This window comes from Ictalurus punctatus, chromosome 24 (assembly GCF_001660625.3).
Source record: "Ictalurus punctatus breed USDA103 chromosome 24, Coco_2.0, whole genome shotgun sequence".
Classification (NCBI taxonomy): Eukaryota; Metazoa; Chordata; class Actinopteri; order Siluriformes; family Ictaluridae; genus Ictalurus; species Ictalurus punctatus.
The window spans coordinates 14723008-14743991 of NC_030439.2; the positions used below are offsets into that span (position 1 = coordinate 14723008).

General features: G+C 36.6%; 2 protein-coding genes across 8 annotated transcripts; both read right to left on the bottom strand.

The window, feature by feature from the left end:
• Positions 1–550: 550 nt before the first annotated feature.
• On the bottom strand, positions 551–10739 carry mtdha (metadherin a). Of its 7 annotated transcripts, none has more exons than XM_017454234.3 (12): positions 10276–10739; positions 9105–9269; positions 8070–8154; positions 6748–6909; positions 6536–6583; positions 6269–6439; positions 5375–5458; positions 4517–4606; positions 4293–4417; positions 3484–3594; positions 3058–3169; positions 551–2278 (listed from the first exon to the last, which is right to left on the bottom strand). In XM_017454234.3, exons 1-12 carry the CDS (start codon positions 10615–10617, stop codon positions 2211–2213), a joined length of 1563 nt encoding a protein of 520 aa, XP_017309723.1. In that variant the 5' UTR covers positions 10618–10739; the 3' UTR covers positions 551–2210. The 7 variants fall into 7 exon arrangements, with proteins under 7 accessions (XP_017309723.1, XP_017309724.1, XP_017309722.1 ...); XM_017454235.3 differs by having other exon boundaries at positions 5375–5455; positions 9105–9272; positions 10276–10715; XM_017454233.3 differs by having other exon boundaries at positions 9105–9272; positions 10276–10713.
• Positions 10740–13033: 2294 nt separating this feature from the next.
• Positions 13034–18823, bottom strand: rrm2b (ribonucleotide reductase M2 b). Its single transcript, XM_017454241.3, has 9 exons — positions 18662–18823; positions 17637–17786; positions 17212–17328; positions 16199–16332; positions 14658–14752; positions 14305–14438; positions 14113–14217; positions 13898–14011; positions 13034–13727 (listed from the first exon to the last, which is right to left on the bottom strand). The coding sequence occupies exons 1-9, from the start codon at positions 18707–18709 to the stop codon at positions 13575–13577; spliced, it is 1050 nt and encodes a 349-aa protein (XP_017309730.1). The 5' UTR covers positions 18710–18823; the 3' UTR covers positions 13034–13574.
• Between the last annotated feature and the right edge of the window lie 2161 nt (positions 18824–20984).

Genomic DNA, 20984 nt, shown 5'->3' on the forward strand with positions numbered 1-20984 from the left:
ATATCACTGTGTGAGCACTATTTAATTACACTATAGGGTTGTGGGGTTGGAATCCCATCTGATACACCCCTGTGTGTGGAGTTTGCATGTTCACCTTGTGCTTTGGAGGTTTTATGTGTGTACTTGTTTCTTCTCCCATGTGTTGTAGGCTGACTGGCATTTCCAAGTTGTGCATAGTGTGTGAATGGGTATGTGAATGTGTTTGATTGTGCCCTGTGGTGGGTTGGTACTCCATCCAAGGTGTCCCCCGTCTTGTGCCCCGAGCTCTGTGCTAGGCTCCATGCTCCCCGACAACCCTGTGTAAGAATAAGCAGTATGGAAAATGGATGGATGGATACAAGTCTTTGGCCCATACTGTGTGTATTTATTTACACTATATGGCCAAATGTTTGTGGACACATGACCATTACACCCATACGGTTCTTCTTCCAAACTGTTGCCAAAGTTGGAAGCATATACGTGTATGCAATGTTTGTATACTGTAGCATTACAGTTTCCCTTCAGTGGAACGAAGAGGCCCAGACCTGCTCAAGCATGACAGTGCGCAGAATAACAATGATCAAATGTTTTATTTCTTTAACAAATCAACATAGAAATATTGCATCGACTTCAGTAAACATGATCATTCTCGGATCCAAAAATCTGAAGACGGGTATAAATACACTGGTTTGATCACCTTTCTAATGGAAAACTAAGGCAGGAGTCTGATTCTAAACCAGAGTACCTCAGGTAAGCAAAATCTACCACAATTTACAAAAATGAACATTGGACAAACGCCCAGTTAATCCACATATAGACACATTTAAATTAAATTCTCAAGGCATGAAGCCTGAAAAAAAGAAAAGAAAGGAAGATTGAAATTCACTATTTCAGATCTACCGAAAGCAATATACATTTCTCATCCATTAAAGCCTTTATGTTGAGAGTAGTACTTGTATGAGTGGAAAAAGAATGTGGACATTGACTTGATTAATATTATAAAGATTTAAAACAGGATTCGTGCAACAGTAAGTGCAGCTCTGACATCAATTGAACTGGAAATAATACTTCTACAATTCTTTCCAAAATGACTTCAATTTGAAAGACGGTTAGATGCATACATTAAAAAAAAACAAAAACAAAACAACAAAACAAAGATTAAGGCAACAGATTCCAGATACTGATACTATTTATAGTGAAATGGAGGTAAAGCTGCTGTTACCGGTTCTCTCTCTCTCTCTCTCTCCCCTCTCTCTCTCTCTCCATTAAAATAAAATCACTTCCCCCTCTATCCACCACAATATATCAAAACAAAATTAAACAGGAATTAAACATTCACATTTCAAGAAGATCAGAAAAATAACGAAAATAGAAACTATTACAACCTTTAGCACAGTGCAATTAAAAAGAATTATAGAAAAAAGCCCTTATTAATTCTGTACATATGGCCTGGCTTTTTCTACTGAAGAGGTTGCAAGAGAAACAAAGAGCATTAAATTGGTTCAACAGTTAACAAGAAAAGATAAAGCAAGTATCTCAAAAGGTCTGTACAGTTCCTCTCTATGTGAAAATATATACTTAATACAGGAAAAAAAGCACTGAGAATATTCTTAGTGTTAGAAACATCTCTGTAGTAACCTGTACTCTCCTTTTGTTTCAGATCCAGATGACAAAATACAGTAATATACCAGTCTCTTCCTGCTGCTGATGATAACTTTTGATGTACTTCATGATGGCTCTGGTGGCACAGTGTCTCTCAGTGGTGTCTAACACTAACTGCTACACTGCAATTACTCCTGAATGCAATTCAGCAATAGAAAAGTTCCAGAGGAGATATAAATTCAAAATGGAAAGGGGGGGGGGGGGGGGGAGAAATCCTCAAAATTCTAAAATTTCCCCCATGATATTAACAAATGGTTCAAATTCTATTAATATCGCAAAAGTAGAAGAGTTGGAAACCATATATAATCTTTCACTGCACTAAAAGCGTGCATGATATCAAGTACAATAATCCTTTACAAGACATCAGTCTAGCATAGTGCATAAATTGTTCTCCGTTTGATGTAATTCTTAATTTTTTTTTTTTTTTGGCCAACTTGGCCCAATTCACTTAAGATGTTCTGTAAATAGCACAGAAGATTTAAATCAGTATAAAATTCCGTACTCTGAAATTATTGCATAAACATTTTTTTTTTTGACAATCCTTTGCATAAGAGAGAGATGGAGGGTGTTCATGTTTCTCTCCTGGCCTTTTTCTTCTGAACTTGCTTCATCGGTTCCAAATTCTGATCAGATTTCTCTGTGAAAGCAATATACATTATAGTTAACTTGTTTTTACAGCAAATAACATGCTATTTTCAAAACTACCAACCCTAAAAAGGAATAATGCAAGGTCACATGAAAAGATGGTCAAAAAGTGCTGTTTTTATCCATTTTTCAGCCAAAGACTTAAGGCATCCTAAATGATGTTAACTAAAAATATATAAACATGTAGCGTGTGTCTAAATTGTCCATCGTGTGTGAGTGAGAGTGTGTGTGCGATTGTTCCCTGCGATGGGCTGGCACCCTGTCAAGGGTGTCCCCTGCCTTGTGGCCAGTCCCCTGGGATAGACTCCAGGCTCCCAGTGACCCTTAGATGGATGGATGGATGGATGGATGGATGGATACAAATGTGTCTAATGGATGGATTTTATTACACATTTCTGAACTCAAAAACCTTCTCCATTCTCCTTGACTGAAAGCAAGTGAACAGCTTCGGTGCACTTTTCAAGCAGGGGCACCAGCCAAAAGATTACTCATGTGAGCTGGAGGGAAGTGGGCGGTGCTTCCAGGTGAGTCAGTTAATATCAGACACCTGTGCAACTGTCACTCATTTCTAATTCGTATGATGATTGGCTGATCTGACATTTTAATTACTAGGGGTAGAAATTGCACTTTTAGTGCACTTTACCATTAACATGTTGAGCTCTTGTGTAAAACGCTCGAAGGTTTGCAGGTCTTGATTAGAAAACATTATTGTATACAAACCACACGAGATTGTAGATACAAACTGCACGGTCTCATATAGAGTTTACTCACTCTGTCCTGACTGTGGAGTGATGATCTGTTTGGTCGGCTCCTCCACTGGCAAATGAGGACGGGGCTTGACGTGTCCACTTTCTGCAGATGCAGTTGAACTCTGAGGTGTCACCTGCACATAAACACAATCTTAACACCCATGCCAAATTTAAACAGAAAAATAAAGACTTCAGATTAATTTTGCTCGCACTCTATGCCCATTTATTGGTGTTTGATTATTATTTTTATACATATACGCAACGAGTAATAATATATTTAAAATTTAGAGCCTAAGCTAATCCTTTTTTTCCCCCTTCTTTTTACTTAAGCTAACATGAGTGCTGCACCAATCTCACGATTTACTTTTCAATGCAAGATCACCCGTGAAACACCTGAACAAAAAAATAATTTTTACAGCAATTCTTTCCAGCAGCTAAGTACTCATACTTGTGAGCCAGCATTTTCATCCTCTGGCTTCTTCTTCTTTTTCTTCTTTCTCTTGGCCTTGCCACTTCCAGAAGCATCTCCTTTATCCTTGTCATCATCAGATTCCTGCAACTGACACACATACAGTACATCAAGTTACACAACAAGCATGACTAACATAACAGGCCACTTTATATCTCAGCCAAAAAAGGAGGAGACCTCATTAAAGTCTCAGAGAACTTTTTTTTGTCTTGAGAGAGAAGTTTCCATGCCAGGAAAAACAACAAAGCTCGAGTATTAAGGATGGATTGGCAGATCTATTGAAGTAGTTACTCTAACAAACCGCTGCTTCACTCAGTATAGCTGTAGCTCTACAGGTAATTAAATCACATCATATTTATTAGGGATGCACAATATGAAAAAAATGGCATATGTCCCACCAACAAATGAGCCAAATTCAAAATTACTTCTTGTTAACCACTTGCATGCTCTACCTATAATTTAACATACCTACTCTATACACCCTACATAGTGCATTCCATGTAACGCATACCATTTAAGATAAAGCCACAGCATAAAAGTGATGTACATTAAAGTCTAAAGTCAGAACTCGTCAGTCAGAAGTTATATTATATAATATATTTATATATATATATATATATATATATATATATATATATATATATATATATATATATATCAGGTAATTAAAATAACTAGTTGGACAGTGTATAAAACTGAAGCCAACAATTCTAATCAAAATGACCCTAAAACAGCACATATTAGCACTGTTGGCCCATGGCAATTGTTGAGAGTATTCTTTGACTGACCCCGGGTACCTGGGAAACAGGTGTCTCTTGTGCAGCAAGTGTTTCTGGCATAGGTTCATCACAGTTCCCCCACAGCTCAGTTGGAGCATTCCAGTCTGAACTTGTATCTACTGCTCCAAGACCATCTGAAATAGTAATGGTTCATTGTATATACTGTCTAACAACAATTGAAAATAAAAGCACGTTATTCGGATTAGCTTCCAACAAAAGCGTTAAACACAGACAATTGTTTGTCTTACTGAATCCAGACCACTCGTCAGCAATAGGGAGACCATTCCCCAGCTCAGCAGCAGGTTGAGTCACCGGAACACCAGCTGTTGCAAAAGACAGAAAATAAAGGGTGATAAATAAAGATTAGAGTGTTTGTGTGGTCACTATGTATTTTGCCAATTTTCAATTTTGGCAAATGCAAGACTCGTTATTATTTAATTGGCTGCCTGGATTTGTTCGACCAAGATACACTGTACAACCAAAAGTTTGTGGACACTTGATCACTGGAATGCCAGCTGCATCGCAGTGTCTATTATAGTGGTTATATTTTTACAGTAAAGGGGGACTAAATCGGGATGTTCAAAAAGAGAAGGGCAGAAAAGGGCATAAGGGATGTCAGATGTCCATAAATTTTTGGCCATATAGTGTGGCTGTAGAATTTATGCCAGCTTATCAGCCGCATGAGCTTATCGTGTTGCGTTTGTTCTTTGGTGTCAGTCTTTAAAGTTGATCATTTGCTGCAGTACATATTACATATCTAATCTCACTTTGAATACTGCATTTGACCATAACCTCCCCACACACACACACACACACACACACACACACACACACCACTAAAGCACCTTGCTGTGGAGGCTAAATCCTCAATTAAGAGGTTTAGAGTCGTCTCTCTCAGCTGTGCTTACTGCAGAATATTTTCAATAGGAAAGCCCAGGATCATGCTAAAGCATTACATTCAAAAACATCACAGCGAAAATATTCAAACAATATCCTGCATATTAGACCAGGCTGAAAAATCTCCCAGTTAGCTGAGGGAAAATGCAAAAGCGTTCATGTGCAGAGGGCAACAGTGAACATTATCCGAATACCTTGTCTGTTTAATCCGAGCATGGAGAAGTTCATTCGGTTCACTTCAGGTTTAATTCGTCCATCCATGCTGGGCCATGACCCTGCTAAAAACAGAACAATCTGTTATATTTATAGTTTATCTGGGTAGTTGTTACACAAAGATTTTATGTTCTCTTTATTCTGGTAAATAACGGTAAATGGTATATAATGTTATATAAATATAATGTATATAAATGGTAAATATTCTGGTAAATTGATTAAGAAGTAATTGGAAACAGATAACTTCTGGAATATATATTAGATCCGATCATCTACAGTGTATTTTTTAGCAACCTCTTTTAGCAGACAAACACGAAAACATTTATGAACTCCACCAACAAATCTATTCCTTCCTGTTACCAATTTGTTTGCCTCAAATACCCTTATAATATACTTCAAACATGAAGAAAAGTTATTTCAGACACTTGACCTTGCTGTCTGAAATAATTTTTCTTCATGTTTGAAGTATATTTTAAGGGTATTTGAGGCAAAGGCAAACAAACAGACAAAAAAGAAAAATCTTAGACAGCCAGAAAGAGGCCTTGACCTCCTGATCAAGAATGTGTAAGTAACATCTCTCTATGGCAAACAAGAAGGAAGACTATGAGACATTTGACCTCACTGTGACCTTGACCCTGCTGAATGGACTGACAGATGCATGGACAAAAGAAAACCTAATGCCTTTTCCACCTAGTGGCTGAGGCATAAAAACATGATGAGAAAATTCAGGGAAAATGAAATCTAAATCTTTACACAAATAACTATCCATATTAGCAAGTTATCGAACAGACTGTGTAATAAAATTAAACCTGCAATACGAGGCATACTGCTTCATTAGACTTCATTAAATTATATTATATTATCCTAGTCCTTACCCTCCGATTCTTGAGCCCAGGCCATTGGCTCCGAAGTCCTGTGTCCAGATGTTTTAATGCCAACAGATGACTTCTCACGGTCTGAAGCGCTCACCTGGGGCTGGAGCTTAACGGACACATCAGTCCATCCTCCAGTGTTCACAGAGCTCACATTATTCCAGGTGGACAGCACTACATATGGGATAATTCATTAGACATGCTTATAGGGAGATATTAGCAACAAGCTTTGAATTTTAAAAATAAATAAATAAATAAATCATTATTTACCTGGTGTCACATTGGCATCACCTTTCGCAGCCTTTACTTTCAGAGATTCTACCAAGAGACAGATATGAAATATGCTTAAAATGGGCTTTCTACAGAAAATACATTACACTATACATTACCTGTTTAAGCACAAATGTACTTGTTTGGATAGAAGGTAATCCCCTTCTGTAACCAGGTCACAGTAATTAAAGCTGAATCATCACACAGCTTACCTTTATTCTTCTTGCTGTGCACTGGAGCTGGAACTACAGGCTGCTCTGTTTGCTGAACAACACGCTGACCACCACCAGGGCTTCCCGACTCATCATTAGAGCCCTTCTCCTTCTTGCGTTGCTGTCGCTTCTCTCGGTTACTGATCTTAGTCTCCCAAGCGCCTTTTAAAAATTTGTGTAACAATTAATCTTCCACCCGTGATCCCGTTTCCATTTTCAACAGTAATGTTACCAAATGTTAAGCAACCTAGAGTATGTTTTAAAAAGTCTGCCCAGATGTGAGGCAAAGGAAATCCACCCATACTGGGGATGGACCTTTGTCTCATACTCACATTGTCAAAACACACCTTTTTGTGTCTATTCAACACAAACACGTTCATCAGTAGCTATGTTTCCATCCAGGTATTTTTATGTGAATCTTGGCATATCGCATAAAATAAATAAAATGCACCAGATGCGAATAAAATCTACAAATAGTGCATAAAAATGTTCTTGTTTTTTTTAAACATATGCCCTCAATTGAGGAAGATAATTGAGTCACGTGATTTTGCCAAAACAAATCAAGTGATTGGATAATAGACTCATAAAAGTCAAAATGATGGAGAGCGAGGGGTATGTTTGAATAGATTAGTTTCCCTGGAAGAGATGATTTTGTTCTTTTGAACACATGGGATGGAAACAGAGCTTTATTTGCAAATGTTTTATGTGATATTCCAATTTTTCCCCACAGCAGTTAGACAACACTGAAAATCATGTGTCGTAAACACACAAATAGTTTACAAATGAGAAATTGGAGACAAGAGTGAGGATTTCAAATTGGTCATTTTCTGACGTAAAACAAAAATAGTTTACAAATGAGAAATTGGAGACAAGACTGGGGATTTTCAAATTGGTATTTTTCTGAGGTTTTTAATCTTAATACACCCCCCCCTGCCCATAAATAAACAAACAAACTTACTTTCCTAACTACTTGACGCTGTTTCTTACTATTAGTTTGTTTTGCTATCATAGTTCTGTATAGATTTTCTTATTTACTGTTCAGTAAAACTCCTACTACCAAACACTACTATTAGCAATGTCTGACATGTTGACTGAAATGAAACCTTTGCACAAATGTTTAAATTTCACAAGCTCTTATTTAATCTTTGATATGTTATTTTATCTCCATGCCCATAAATCAGCAAACAATTACCTAGAAAAATGCCATGAAACAATCTTTACAGATGTTCTGCTTCAGATAGAACAATGGCCTTATTTCTAAACTTCTCACTGCGCTTGTGCAACTGTCACAGTGTGGTTCATATCAGTACTCAGTCTCGTACCTTCATCAGGCTCCTTTCCGTCTGTAGAGGAAACAGCTTGGGTTGGTTTCAAATCTGGTTTTGGTTTCTTCTTACTTTTCTTGGCCTATGTAAAACAAATGTGGTTAACAAAATGGTATCATTACCTCCAAGAAATGTTACATTTTCCCATAGTGCTTTGCACCAGTTTTACTGACTTGTTTCTACAATTAGTATAACATTACTTAAGTTATTAATTCATGTATTCAATTATCATCATCATCTTATGTGAAAGGAATACATGATTTGCCATGCTGTAATAGGAAAATAATCAATAATGGGATGGTGTAGATTATTTTCCCATAAAAGCACGTCCTGAGGGGTTTTTATTCCTCTTATTCATTTCAGTTGATTAATAAATAACGTCATTCTTTTTTATCCATTTATGTTTACATCTAACGCTGTGAAAAGACTGAGACAGTGATTCCTTTTATCACTTACATTATAGTACCTATAAACTATATAAACAGCTATAAAAGTCCATCCCTCACCACCGTCTGTTTCCTTTCTCGAAGGGGGGGGGGGATTATCAGTTTACAGAGAAACCTGAAAGCGTCTACCATGGAGGAAAAAACACTGACTGATACAAATTGTTAAATAACATGCCTTTAATCTGTTTATTATTATTGTTTGAGTAGGTATGATGAGAGTCCCTGTGAATTAGTTGTTACTATAGAAGCAATACCGTATTAGAAAAGAGTGCATTAATATAAACCGGTGATTTGAATTACAGCCTGCACTAGTGTCAGAGCTGCTGCTATAGAAAATCGATCAACACCTTCAGATTTGAGAATTCACAACAAATTAAATAAATAGAAAACTTAAAACCTAAACAGATTTAATCGCTTATAAACATTGTTGTTTATAGCAGCAGTTACATGCTTTTTGATAAAGGACCTGCAAGCCAAGCCATATATTTTCAAATGCGTGCAGTTCCCTGATATTCAAAATACCAAAGGAGGTGTTTTTGCTGATTTTATCACTGAATATTGAAAGAGAAATAACTTTTGCTTTTACTTTCTCGGCTTTAGTGTCGACGGGTGCTTGTGGTGGAGGTGCTGGTGATGGTGGAGGTGCTGGTGATGGTGGAGGTGCTGGTGGTGCTGCTTGTTTAGGGAACTCCTTAACGACTTTAACTTGTTCTTGAGGCTCAGGGACCGTCCTGCCATTTGATTGGTTCTTCTGCTGAAAAGAAACGTCATATTAAATTTTAAATACAAAATATTAAACTTTGCTAGTTTATGTTACTTCACACCAGTAAACACTTCCCTGCTTAAAAAAAGCCGATTAGGAAACCCTCATAGAATTTGTAATGGTTTTAATGGGAATTGTATTTGTTGTAATGGAAAGTGTAATGGTCCCTGTGGGTCTCTACTGGTAATTTGTTGCTGTCTATTGGTGGCAGGTTATGTCTATTGTATACCATTGTGGACTAATAATGGTAATGGTTTAAATGGTTAACTGATTGTTTGTAATGGTATTTGTAGTGGTAACCATTAAAATTTCTACACATTATGATTTATATTGTTTTTCTCAGCAGGGCTGAGCTGCATTTAGGGATGAGTGATATGATATATAGATATAATGATAAATTCAATTAAATATGATTTTGTGATCACTGGTAATGCTCTTTTGATACTAGCCAGCTCAGAGTAACAAGGACATGACTAGATGTACAAATATATTTTTGCTTCCCCATCCTTTTCGTGTGAAACAAATTACTGTGTATATTGAATAAAACGATTGCAGAACTCTTTTCTGCCACCTTGTTTGTAAATCAGCATATCGCGATATAATATTTTTGCCAAATCACGTCCGACTGCATTGAAAGAGATTAGCTCTGTGGCTAACTTCAGGTAGCCAGCTATGCTAATCCACGTTTAGCAAATTAGCCAGTGAAGCATTTTAGATAACTACTGCCCCATGTTTAGAAATACCCTTAACTTGCTTTTCATTAGCCCCAAAATTACACTTTAAACACAAAGACAGAGGAAACCTGTTATTCTAGCAAAGTGTCTATGCAAATTAGCCACTCTAGCTCTGCTAGCTTAGCTAGCATTATCTGTCAAAACAGCGGTACTTTCGAATACGCTTCATGTTAGCAGACTAGCCTAGCTCGGAACAAGAGGATTGGTCGGCCAACACCGCTCAAACACTATACGAAAATATTTAAGTAAGCGGTACGCACTTTTTCCGCAGCTTTCTTCTTGTTTTTCTTCTTCGGCTCGTCGGGTTTGGGCGCTTTTACCGGCGCGGCCTTTGCGCTCTCGGTGGCGGTGCTTTCACTCCTAGCAGCTCCCTGCTTTCTGCGCCGAGCTCCGCCACAGGCCGCGACCAACACCAGCAGGAGAACCGGGCCGATCAGAGCCGTAGAGAGAATCACCCAAGTCGGGTAAAGGTCGGGCTTCAAACCCAAATCTATCCCCAACTCATCATGGAGAAAGTGCAGTCCAGAAGACATGAGCTGACGGAGACGAGTCGATATCAAGTCGGCCTGTTCCGACACTACGCCTCCCCAGCTCGATGCCATCTTACCACGTATACACACTTACTTTCTTTCTCTCTCACACACACACACACACACTCTCTCTCTCTCTCTCTTTCTCTCTCAATCACACACTCACATGCTCAGACTGTGCTCTGAGATTGCTGTTTCAGATTCTCACACAAACAGCAGCACAGAGGACGGAAATCCTGAATCACCAGCTGAGGAACAAAATGAAAGTTATTTCAAATTAAAACAAGCCACTGTAATAAAGTGATAAAAAAAAATACATACATACCACAATCAGTCTTTGCTAGTTGATTGCTAATATTCTTTCTTACAACTATTATTTTGTACTAAAGATTTTTTCTTCTATTTTTTTAAAACATATATTTATACAAAGGTTTCAGCATTCACATACTCAATAAACCAGAAATCAATCAATCAATCTCTCTCTCTCTCTCTCTCTCTCTCTCTCTCTCTCTCTCTCTCTCTCTCTCTGGGGAATTCCTCTGTAACAAGCTTCTAATTAGTAATAATCTCATTACTTTCGACTTATTTCAAGATACTATCTTATTATTTTAGCTTAATATTTAACACGATCAAAAGAACTAGTTTATTGAATGGAATATTATAAACTGCTGAATTCTAATATCAGTAGGTGCTGATCAAGTAAGGAATAACATACAAAAGGACATGCTACTATAGGAAACTCATCCATGCCAGTGTGGTGTGATATAGTCTGACACAAAGCAGAGATACTTTTACAATAAGTAACAGCACAGGACAAAGTGGGTTATTCCTCTTATACCTCAGTGATTTGCTATCCATCCATTTTCTGTACCAATTATACTACACATCCTACACAATTATCCCAGGGTACTCAGGGCACAAGGTGGGAGACACCTTGGACAGGGTGCCAACCCATCGCAGGGCACACTATGGACAATTTAGAGGCGCCAATCAGTCTACTGGCAGAGGAAGGTGGAGTACCCGGAGGAAACCCCCGAAACACGGGGAGAACATGCAAACTCCATGTACACAGGGCAGGGTGGAGGTAGGAATCGAATCCACAAGCCTGGAGGTGCGAGGTAAATGTGCTAACCACTAAGCCACCCTGCACCACAGTGATTTGCTAGTGATTATCTATGACACATCACACTTTTTAACCATTTCTAATTATTTATTGCTATTTGAAACCTGTGAAACAAGTTCATTCGTGCCATGCCTGGTGTTGTACCAATTTTAAACAGTCCTTCAATATAATAACTCACTAGTAACTCCACTTCACAGCGGACCATATCTCATCACCCTGGCCTGGATTATTGTCTTATAACAGCACGCCCCATTGTGCATCATTCCTTACATAATTCTTCCTTCATATGATATTTCCCACATACTAAATAAGCCATGGGAATTCAGACACATATACATCTAATGTTTGGTAATTCACTTGAATACGTACAGGTATGGTCAAGGTTTTCACTTCTAACACTTAAATTGATGGAACTCCATAACAGGGTAATAAAGTCACAAAACATTGTGCAGAAAGGCACAGTTTGTAAGTCCCTCTATGCTCTGTCCATTAATGGAAAGGGACCACCACTAAACACATATATGGATGGTGAATCATTATCAACACAGCAGTGGACAAATAGGAGCCTATAACTAACACACTTGAGAGGTGGACCAACAATGTAGAAGTAGTCAGTGAGTGTATAGAAAACCTAGCAAAGCTGCTGCACCTGATCCACTCATACAAACATCACACATTGGTCTCTAAAGGCGACTTGTTTACTTATGATTCAGTAAACCCAGTTTTATCATCTCAGTCTTTACCTTTGTGTTTAAAGGAACAAAGCACAAGTATTAACCTTTATTACTTTTGATTATTGTCCTAAGAGTGACAACTGATGCATGTTTTACCACAGATTTATTGTGAGTGCTTGAGATTAAAAATTCTTAATAAGCACCAGTAATTTTCAGACATATAATTAAAAAAAAGGATATTATGTAATATAAAGGGATTGATATGATATAAAAATATATAACATGCTGCTTATTTGATACTTTTCCCCCCTTTTTGTTTTCATCAGCAGTGTAGCGTCTGCAACTGAGTACATTTTTTTTCATTTCTATTACTAATATTTATTAATGAGTCATGTGCAAAGGATGGAGTCACATAGTTTGACCTAATGTAGGTTTTTGACATACGTTACTGGGGCGTACGTTACCTCCAGGGTTGGGGATTCGAATCCCACTTCCGCCCTTTGTGATTCAGGGGTTTCCTCCTCCAGTTTAAAGACATGCATGGTAGGCTGATTGGCATCTCTCTATTGTGCTTAGTGTGCGAGTATGACCCTGTGTAGTATAAGCAGTACAGAAAATAGATGGATGTATGGACTCAGAGTCAGTGCAATAAAACCAAGCAGGTTAAAAAAAAAAAGGCACATTTATGATCAAAGATTTTCTACAAATTTCTATTTAATGTTTTTTTTAACATTTTGTTGAATACACTTGAACAATACCATACATAAAATACACTTCGCAAAATAAGCAATGGTTGTCATGTAAAACAACAAACTGAAGAACCATTAACAGGTGTTCCTAATGTCAGTACATTACATTACATTATTTTCATGTAATACAGATAATCATCATCCAGAATAGATGTTTTAAAGAACACACTGAGCTGATTAAAACAAAACAATGTGTAGAAAAATATATTATTGTCAGTATTCTTAAATATAAAATAACCAAAAACAAATATAATTACTGTTTCACTAGACAATCAGACTAGTAAATATGAAAACTGAAGCTTTTAGAATTTAATTTTTAATAAAAACAGTTTAAAGTCCAGAAAGTAAATAAAAGAATGCAGCCACAGCCAAGTATTAAGTTTTCTTGTAAAAGTGTAACCTAATCTGTAAAATACTTTTATTTTCCCTTAGGTAGATTCTTTCTAGTAGAAAGAAATTTACTCTTTCTAACGGTATAAAGCTTTAAAAATCTGCATCGAGAGTGAATTCAGAGTCCGTTGTATTTGACATCACTCCAAACCGTTGGTACTCAGCCACACGCTTCTCAAAGAAGTTAGTTTTTCCTTCCAATGAGATGAACTCCATGAAATCGAATGGGTTTTTGGCTTCGTATACCTTTTGAGAAATAAAGCAGAATTTAAAACTCATTTTGTATTTTGAAATTCATTTCATCAGTAAAATAAAGCCAGGTCTCCCAGGCACTAAGTGGTAACACAAAATGAACTAGCTACATTGAAACACGAGTTGGACTACATTGGTAGAAAAATAAATACAAAATGACTAACTTCAGGTATTCCTAAGTCTGTTAACAACCGGTCAGCCACAAACTCGATGTATTGCTTCATCAAATAGCTGTTAATCCCAATGAGGTCAACTGGTAAAGCCTCAGTCAAAAACTCCTGAGAAAAAAAAACAAGCAATTTTGTTCAAATTTTTGTCCTTGTTATACAACAAATAAATTGCACTATTACAATAATTTGGCTTTTCAGATCGCACTAACCTGTTCGATGAGAACCGCTTTAGTGATGATATCCTTCACTCTGTCAGCTGACGGCTTTTTCTGCAAGTGGCTGTATACAAGGCATGCAAAATTACAGTGCAAACCCTGTGAATGCAAGAACATATTTTTAGAACTTCCTAGAAGTAAACTTTTTTTGGTCCCTAGGAATATATTTTGGTTGGTCAAATTTACCTCATCTCTACTGATGAGCTCATTGGAGTAGGTGAGTCCAGGCATCAAACCTCTTTTCTTCAGCCAGAAGATGGCAGCAAATGATCCTGAGAAAAAGATCCCTTCGACTGCCGCAAACGCTACTAATCGCTCCGCTGTGAATAATAAATGTCTATAAGTTATACCTCACAAAATGATCCAATCATAAATTAAGGCTAGTCAGGAAACAGTGGATATGATGCATAAACAGTAGGTAAACCATGCAAAATGGATGCAGTGAATTTAACACAATTAGCATTTTATTAATATTTTTAAGTAATTAATCCATACAAAAGAGTAACTCCTCAAGAAGTTGAAAAAAATCTGCAACTTGCCAAAGGTAGAGTTTGTGTCAGAGATCCACTGCAGAGCCCAATCAGCTTTTCTTTTCACATAAGGCAAGGTTTCAATGGCGTTAAATAAATAGTCTCTGGAAAAGATGGACAGGACATTATAACATTAATACTAACAATCAGTTATCATTGTAACAGTGTGAAATAGAGGTCGACCCATTGATCGGTTTTGATCGATTAATCAGCATCGATAACTGATAGTTTTTCCTGGTTGCGTTTGTTGCGGGACCAGCTGAGAAGGGTCCGCTGTCATTATACAGTATGAGGGGTCTCTACAGGCGAAATAAAAACTATCAGTGACAAATTTTGTTGTGATATTTTAAGTGTTTTTTTAAATTCATTTTGGACGTCTCTATATTTATTTGCCATGTTACTTTTTGGTTCCGTTTGGATGTACATATTTTATTTACTTTAATATTTATTAATAGTTATATATATATATATATATATATATATATATATATATATATATATATATATATAATTTAAAAATATACAGTATGTTTTCATGGTACATTCAGTACTGTTTATTTTTGTAGACGTTCAGTATTTTACATTGTGTGTTTAAAAACTCAATTCACAATTCAGTTTTATTTATGTAGCGCTTTTAACAATGGACATTGTCCCAAAGCTGCTTTAAAGAAATATATAAATTGAGGATATACATTTTAAATTTATGAATTTATCCCTGATGAGCAAGTCAGAGGCGATGGTGTCAAGGAAAAAACTCCCTGAGACGATATGAGGAACAAACTTTGAGAGTAACCAGACTCAAAAGGGAACACATCCTCATCTGGGTGACACCGGATAGTGCGATTATAAATAAATCCCTTCTATGAACTGTGTATCACATGGTCAAAAAGTGAAACTGTCTAACGAGGAAATTCATTACAGTTTTCACATGAAGTCCGATGATTAACATGATTAACCAGTTATCGGCGGATACTTCCCAACTTACTTATCGGTATCTGTAAATCCACTATCGGTCGACCGCTAGAGTGAAATATTCCCAAGAGTACATTGTTCTATACTTTATATAAAAACACAGTTAGAGGCAGACTTATATTTCATCTTTGCAGCAGGTAACATTAATAACACAAACTACAGTAAGCTACTGCAACAAAAATATCAAATTTATCATGTAAACCTCTAATTGGCCAAAATGTCAAATGTTACCATGTACATTTTTTTTTTAAATCTGCTTTTACTGTCTCAGTACCATATTAAATTTTTTCCAAGATAACAAGAATGTACAGAAGATAACTACAATTAAATAGTGAATAGAGAAATCCTGATAAAAGCTAACATACAAGGCCGATTACAGTAGGACTTTTTACATATTTGCAGTCACTATCATGTTTCTTTGTAAACCACATTATGTAAAACAGTTAACTGGTAGGAAAGACAGTTAACCTCAATGAGCACTGAACTGAAATGAACTGCACCTGCAACCTCCATTTAAAGATTTCTTGTAGAGCACTAGTTGTGAATAATAACGCCTGGCCCCAGTGGTGGCCCCTCACCTCTCCTTTAGATCCCTGATGTATGTGTTAATCAGCAGGCTGTACATCTCTGAGTGCACATTCTCAATCAGGATCTGGAAGCCATAAAAAGAGCGAGCCTCAGGAACCTGCACCTCCTGACTGAACCTCTGCACCTGCACAATGAGACACATGAACAGACCGAGTTCAGGACAATGTCACAATGACAAGCAAAGAACTGTGCATTAGTGTTGATACACTAGCGATACACTTGAGTGATGGCTTGAATTCTGTTAAACTAAATCCATCACAGCATATCATATCATATAGAGAAAACTATTACTTTATAACTAACATAAAATCTGACTTTCGCTTATATAACATCTTATGACACAGATGTTGATAAAAGCTTGATGCTGATTGGTTTTGTATGAACCAACAATAATAGTCATCATCATCATCACTTTTCTTTCTGAAATCAAAATCTCAAAGTGCTTGACATATAAAAGATTGGTAGATCTGAGAGGTGCAATAAAGAACCAATCACTCATGAAATGACTATACATCTATTAAAATTATAGATTTCCAATCATGGAAGTATATTTTACAAGATAAAAGTCCAGAGAACTAAGAATAGGTCAAGTTAAATCAACTATGTTTAACTAACCTGGATTTAAAAACAACAATTGAGCTGGTATTCCTTATGTTCCCTGGAACACAACTACAGAGATATTATGTTCAACAACTTCTATCATCTGAGCTGCAACTGATTCTCAGGACTAACGGTAGGCCTGCTTCAGCTGAGCCAAGTGCTCAGGATGGACTACACTGCTTCAGATCAGTGAGATGCTCCAGACTTTTGACCACTCTGAGATTTAAACATCATGAGCACAGCTTTGTAGTGAATGCAAAAATTAATAGGCAGTCAGTGTGACGGAAGTTTAGGCCTAAAGTCTGGTGAGAATGCAAGGTAATCAATACATTGCTCAAGATAAAAGGGACTGCCACATGGCTAAATGTCAATGAAGAAATGTAAACGCAGCAGAGAAGTTTACCAAGTTCTCATTGACAATGCCATCACTTGCTGCAAAGAAAGCCAAGATGTGAGATATAAAGTGTTTCTCCTCAGGCTTCAGTCTTTCCCAGTGGGCCAGATCCTTTGATAAATCCACCTACAAAAACATTCAGAAATTATGAATATTTCTAATTAGGTCAATAACATACATTCCATTGTATTTAGGACAAATCAATTCAGTACTAAGTACACTGTTGCATAAACACACAAAAACAACACACTATTGAACAACATGTGGTGTTAAGTGAGTACACACATATTGCATCACACCACCTTGTCGTTGATTATTTTCCAATGACAGCACATCCCCAAATGTATTATGCCTTACACAATGCTCTGTTGCCTTGCATCACAGTCAAACTTGCTACTACTGTGTTATAGAACAGTGATAAATTAAATCTTCACCTCTTCGACTGTCCAGAACGATGCCTGGGCTTGTTTGTACATTTTCCACATGTCTGGATACTGAATCGGAAAGATGACAAATCGCTTTTTGTTCTGTCTGAGAAGAGGCTCGTCGTCACTGCTCTTTGGATCCATGTCCTTGTGCCCATTCTGCAAAAAGACAAAATCACCGCTTTCAGCACAGTGCAAAGTTTAGAACTGGCTAATGCAATTGCAGGAGGTGAAGCCAGATGAGTCTAAATAGTCCATTGTTTAAATCATAACACCGTCTCAGGAGGTTCTAAACCTCCATGGTGGTAGATTAGTTTCACCGCTTCACTGCTGCCACAGCAGCAACCTATGATATATAATGAATATAATATATATTAATATAATGAAACAATGTCTGAAACTCTATTTGTGAATTTGACATGGTTAGGTGAAGACAAAATGCACTTACTATTCAATTGGTTCAGAATAAAGAACAATTTTACTAGGCAACTGGAAAAAACTGGACGCTGAGGTTACTGAGTTATCCATTAGATGTTTTATATGGAGACAGAGAAAACTTTTGATGCCACACCGTGAACCAGAAGTGAATGGTGGGTGATGTGGATACATGGATGTCTAACAAGTATGCAAGCCAGGAAACATCTACATAGGTAGTCTCTAACTTAATGAATATCTGTTGACTGATAATAATTTTGACTTAAATTATTATTATTATTTTTTAAAATCCTATAGCATCATTGCATGTTTGATCACATGTTTGATGTTGCAGCAACATGAATGTATTTAATGGTAAACCCTGCTATGTCCAACACTGCTATGTCCAACACTGATGTATCCAACACTGCTGTATCTGCATACAATGGTCAGATGTTAAATCCAGATACAAATCTATTGATACACAAATTGGTTATAAATCCAGTTACACAACTCTGAGCTCTAGACGTTTCTTTCTTTGTTATGAAAGGTTACAAAACACTGAACCTGCTCTGAGAGTTATTTAAACTCCCTTCACACAACCAGCACATTTTATATACCTGATATTCTTTGGAGTCGGTTCGCATGGTCATCAAATTTGTATCCATTACGAAAACATTGCTTTCGACGCAAAAGCTGCGTATGTTAGCCGGTTCTGTCGTGATATCCTGTCTTTAACACCGACTAATCGTCTCCTCCATGCCTCCCTTCAGGCTTTTACTACGCATGCGCAGGCGCATGCGCCGATTTTTATGCTTTACGACTCTGCTCAAGCTGTAGCACGGGAATAGATTCAGTTACCACAGCAAATTCTCTTTATTGATAATAAGCTGTTTTTTTTGTTGTTGTTGTTGTTGTTGTTGTTTTTTGGAACCTAGATTTATTTTTCATATTGACTACATATCCTGTTTATTCCAACTAAAATTATGCTTGTATATCAGGACTAAAAGCATTTCTTCATGTAGCTTTGATTGGTAGTTTTGATATGGCAAAATCAAAATCTTTTTTTCAAAATGATGCCACAAAGTTGAAAGCACACAATCGTATGCAATGTCTTTGTATGCTGTAGCATTACAATTTCCCTTTACTGGAACTAAGAGGCCCGAACCTGTTCTAGCATCACAGTATCTCTGTGCACAAAGCGAGCTCCATGAAGGCATGGTTTGCCAAGGATAGAGTGGAAGAACTCAATGGCCTGTACAGAGCCCTGACCTCAACCCCACTGAACACCTTTGAGATAAATCAGAACCCCGACTGCATCCCAGACCTCCTCACACACCATCAGTGCCCAACTTCTCTAATGCTGTTGTGGCTGAATGAGCACAAATCCCCACAGCTCCAGAATATAGAAGAAAGCCTTCCCAGAAGAGTGTAGCAAAGGGGTACTCAATCTGGAATGGGATGTTCAACAAGCACATGAGTGTATGTTGTAATTATATAAACAAAAAGATTCACTTCAGAGAATACAATAATAATAATTATATATATATATATATATATATATATATATATATATATATATATATATATATATATATATTCCATATCAAGTAAACAGTAGACAAAAATTCTCAATAAATCAATCGTAAATGATTATCATATTATATCATATTATTTTCTTATAGCAGCATGCCCCATCATGTTTTATTATTTACTTGAACATGTTTTTATGCTGACTATGGAACCAACTTCTACCAAATATTAGGCAGCTATTTACAGGAAGAAGCCCGAGACATGATTCCTTTGTGATAAAACCTTTCTGATTACTGGTAGGGATTTGGTCATCATGATGCAAATCACATTCTATGTTTCAGTAAGATCTAAAGGGATATCAAGTAGCAATATGAAGTGGTAGGAGCTAGTAGCTTAATGTATATGAGAAGCTCTTAAATAGTAGACCATATACTGTACTTATTTACAAGATTAGTAGATAGTAATAGATGAATAATCTTTCAAATGATTATATCTTGGCTTTAGTCAGGTTAGTCTGGTTACAGCTGTAGTTTATACTAAAATCTAGAAACCATCATTGAAATTCAGCAAACGTAAAAAGCGCACATAATTAATATTCATGTGGGGTAATACTGCTGATCTTGGAATCCCACGAAAGAAAACAGCTTGCCTCAGGAAAACACCAAGAAACAATTATAAAGGCTCTCTAAAAGTTCATGAATAATCTATATATGAGCAGTTGAAAAATGAAACATGAATAGATGAAGCAGGGACTGAAAGCAGAAACTGCCCAGTACAAGCCACTAGCAACAGTTGCATCTAAAACTTACCAAAACATCTCTAAAGTTCGATGCAAGACCTAGATTTTAAACTTTGAGTGCTTAAAGCATACTGTAATCTTTGTATTTTTCTTGGATTTGTGAACATTTAATCACATTTAAAGTATGTTCAGTGCTGATTTTTTTTTTTTTTTTTTAAAGAGAAACATATCAGACAAGGAAATGTATTATTTTAAGGTTAGTATTTTCAGAAATTTGAACACAATGTTACAGTCAAAAACAGGCCATGGTCCATGATTATTTCCTTAGATAAAAATATTTTACATTTCTAACAGGGTGATTTCATTTCCCACTGTGGGGATATGGGCATTTTCGGGAACGAAAATAGCATTTTAAGATATGATCTGGGTGTACTGTGATACATTTTAATATGAAGCTGATTAAGCTTTAAAAACAAATACTAAAACTAAAAAGGTATAATTTTATAGCATCTATAAAAAAAATTTAATAATTAAAAAAAAAAACCCACACCCCCCCAAGCCACAAAACATCTCTTGGAAGAGATTGCTTCAAAAGCACTATGAAGGTGTTTTTTTTTTTTTTTTTAATAGAATAATAAATGATTGATTTTGGTAACAAACGCAACCAAAGG

Coding starts and splice junctions, on each gene's coding strand:
- mtdha (XM_017454233.3), bottom strand. CDS start 10,617: ATGGCATCGAGCTGGGGAGGCGTAGTGTCGGAACAGGCCGACTTGATA. Junction 8,155..9,104: donor TCGACACTAAAGCCGAGAAA/GTAAAAGCAAAA, acceptor TGTTTTACATAG/GCCAAGAAAAGTAAGAAGAA. Junction 4,607..5,374: donor GCTCGGATTAAACAGACAAG/GTATTCGGATAA, acceptor CTTTTGCAACAG/CTGGTGTTCCGGTGACTCAA.
- rrm2b (XM_017454241.3), bottom strand. CDS start 18,709: ATGGATACAAATTTGATGACCATGCGAACCGACTCCAAAGAATATCAG. Junction 16,333..17,211: donor GCATTGTCAATGAGAACTTG/GTAAACTTCTCT, acceptor CTCATTGTGCAG/GTGCAGAGGTTCAGTCAGGA. Junction 13,728..13,897: donor CAGACTTAGGAATACCTGAA/GTTAGTCATTTT, acceptor ATTTCTCAAAAG/GTATACGAAGCCAAAAACCC.